General features: G+C 31.3%; 1 protein-coding gene across 1 annotated transcript; it reads left to right on the top strand.

Annotated features, from left to right (window-relative positions):
- The first annotated feature begins 427 nt into the window (after positions 1–427).
- Positions 428–1333, top strand: LOC106762586 (flowering-promoting factor 1-like protein 3). Its single transcript, XM_014646581.2, has one exon. The coding sequence runs from the start codon at positions 828–830 to the stop codon at positions 1128–1130; it is 303 nt and encodes a 100-aa protein (XP_014502067.1). The 5' UTR covers positions 428–827; the 3' UTR covers positions 1131–1333.
- The last annotated feature ends 939 nt before the right edge of the window (positions 1334–2272 follow it).

The raw sequence follows: 2272 nt of genomic DNA, 5'->3' as shown, positions 1-2272 counted from the left end.
AAAAAACATTAATTTCATGAATTAGTAGAGATCAATTTCTTCATTTTTGGTCCCCACTCCCATTATGTTCTTCATATCCTTGCCCACAAACCGTAGAAAAACTTTTTAAAAAAGAGCATATAATGTTTGAGTCTACCAGCATCCTTCTTTCTTTCTTAAAGAAAATTATTCCATAGCCACATTCAACTCCAAATGACATTTTCCCACATTCTATCACACATAAATTTTTTCTTCACCAACACTTAATGATACAAACTTGTGATCGTAGATTGGCCCCATTAAATTACTAATGATCTTAATTTTCTATATATTTCATGTGAATATGTGCTCACACCAAGTTCTTATATTTTTAACTCTGATCTTATTTCTACTAAAAAACAAAAAGATTCCCTTAAGTGGGGTAACAAAACTTTGTATACACAAATGGTTAAGGGAATCAAGATTCTCCCAATCCAATTATAAGATCAAGGGTGATGAAATAAACTTCCAAACTTACAAAGCTTATAGCTATGTAGGTCCCACCTTAGCTGTACTCACATCCAAACATCGATCCCTATACTCTATATACTGTCTTTATCACCACCATGGAATTTTTATTTCATATTTGCACATTATATTATATTAAAAAACGAAAGAAAAAAACAAAAAGCAAAATCCCATCTTACCCATTACTTCATTTCACTACTATATATATAAATCAATACCCCATACTCCTCTCCTCATCTTGCATTGCACACTCCTTCTCAAACACTAAGAGAAAATTAAAAAAAAAAAAAAACATTCTTTTTGTTGTTGGTCGTTAAGGTTGTTGTAGTTTGAGTCGAGAAATGTCTGGGGTTTGGGTTTTCAACAAAGGTGTGGTGAGGCTAGTGGAGAACCCTAGCTCTGAGAGGAAGGTGTTGGTTCACTCTGCAAGCAATGAAATCATCACTTCCTACGCAGTGCTGGAGCACAAGCTGAGTTCACTGGGATGGGAACGTTACTATGATGATCCTGATTTGCTTCAGTTCCACAAACGCTCCACCGTTCACCTGATCTCTCTCCCAAGGGATTTCAACAGATTCAGGTCCATGCACATGTATGACATAGTCGTCAAGAACAAGAACTACTTCGAAGTTAGAGACATGTGACTTCCTCGTACCCTACACAGTTCGATTCTTCATTTTCTCATTTATATCTACACTACATGTATTGTCGGTTTCGTTTTCGATTTGTGTCTAAATTGTATAGAGTTATATATGGTCTGATACGAGAATGATGAACTCCGAGAAGTGGATTTGTCTGTCATGATGTAAATCTTTGTAATCATTCTAATCAAACTTCAGTTTTCTTACACTATGGGTGTTGAATATTCACATTGAGATATACGCTTTCTTAGTTCATTTATCAGAATCACGTTATCTACTTCTAATTTTTTTTCTTATTTTTGTACTTTAAACTTAGGAAAATATTTTTTTACAATGTTTATACAGTAGTTCATGACCAAAATTAATAAAATAGTGATATATAATCTATTATAAAAAATTGTTAAAAAAACTATTAATATAATCCTTAAACTTAAGTTTATAAAATAAGGTTTGTGTTCATATATTATAAACTTGTTTTAAATCTAATTGATAAGATCCCAAACATTTTTTCGATAGATGTTTTTGGTTTCTTGATGGGATGATGTTTGTTTATCGAGTTGTTGTGTCTATTGCTCTAGTTTTAGTTTGTTGCATTGTAGAATATCATAAACAAGTGTCTAAATTAGTTATACAATATATTATTTTATTGTGTAAATAACATTATATTATTAGGTTTAAAATATTGCAGCAATAAAACTTATGGTTGTGAAGAATGTCTTTTTCTATATAAATGTTATAATATATAGACATTATACTCCCTTACTCTATATGGAGAGACTACAAGTGGATTATTTTTATTATTTTTAGTGGCTAATGTTTATCGTTGATAGATAATTTTTTTTTTTAAATTTGGGAAATTATAAAACTATTGAATATGATGTGAAACACATGGGTATATAGAATCTGAATAAACCATTATCCACTTGAAAATTGTTTTGCATGATTATGCATGTCATGACATGGGAGCATGGGAGAATGAAAAGTGTCACGTGTGGGTGGAGATGTTTTATGCATGTTAAGTTGACTTTTCCCTATTGATCAAGCCGCAATCCATGGTATGTGCATGCCATGTATATGGAAAAGAATACCTATATTTTTCACTTCTTTATTTTCTTTTTTTAGCAGGAAAAAAATAATGAGAAAGA

Source organism: Vigna radiata, chromosome 5 (genome assembly GCF_000741045.1).
Source record: "Vigna radiata var. radiata cultivar VC1973A chromosome 5, Vradiata_ver6, whole genome shotgun sequence".
Taxonomy (NCBI): Eukaryota; Viridiplantae; Streptophyta; class Magnoliopsida; order Fabales; family Fabaceae; genus Vigna; species Vigna radiata.
Note: the sequence above shows the minus strand (reverse complement) of the source record. Positions and strands in the feature narration are given on the sequence as shown.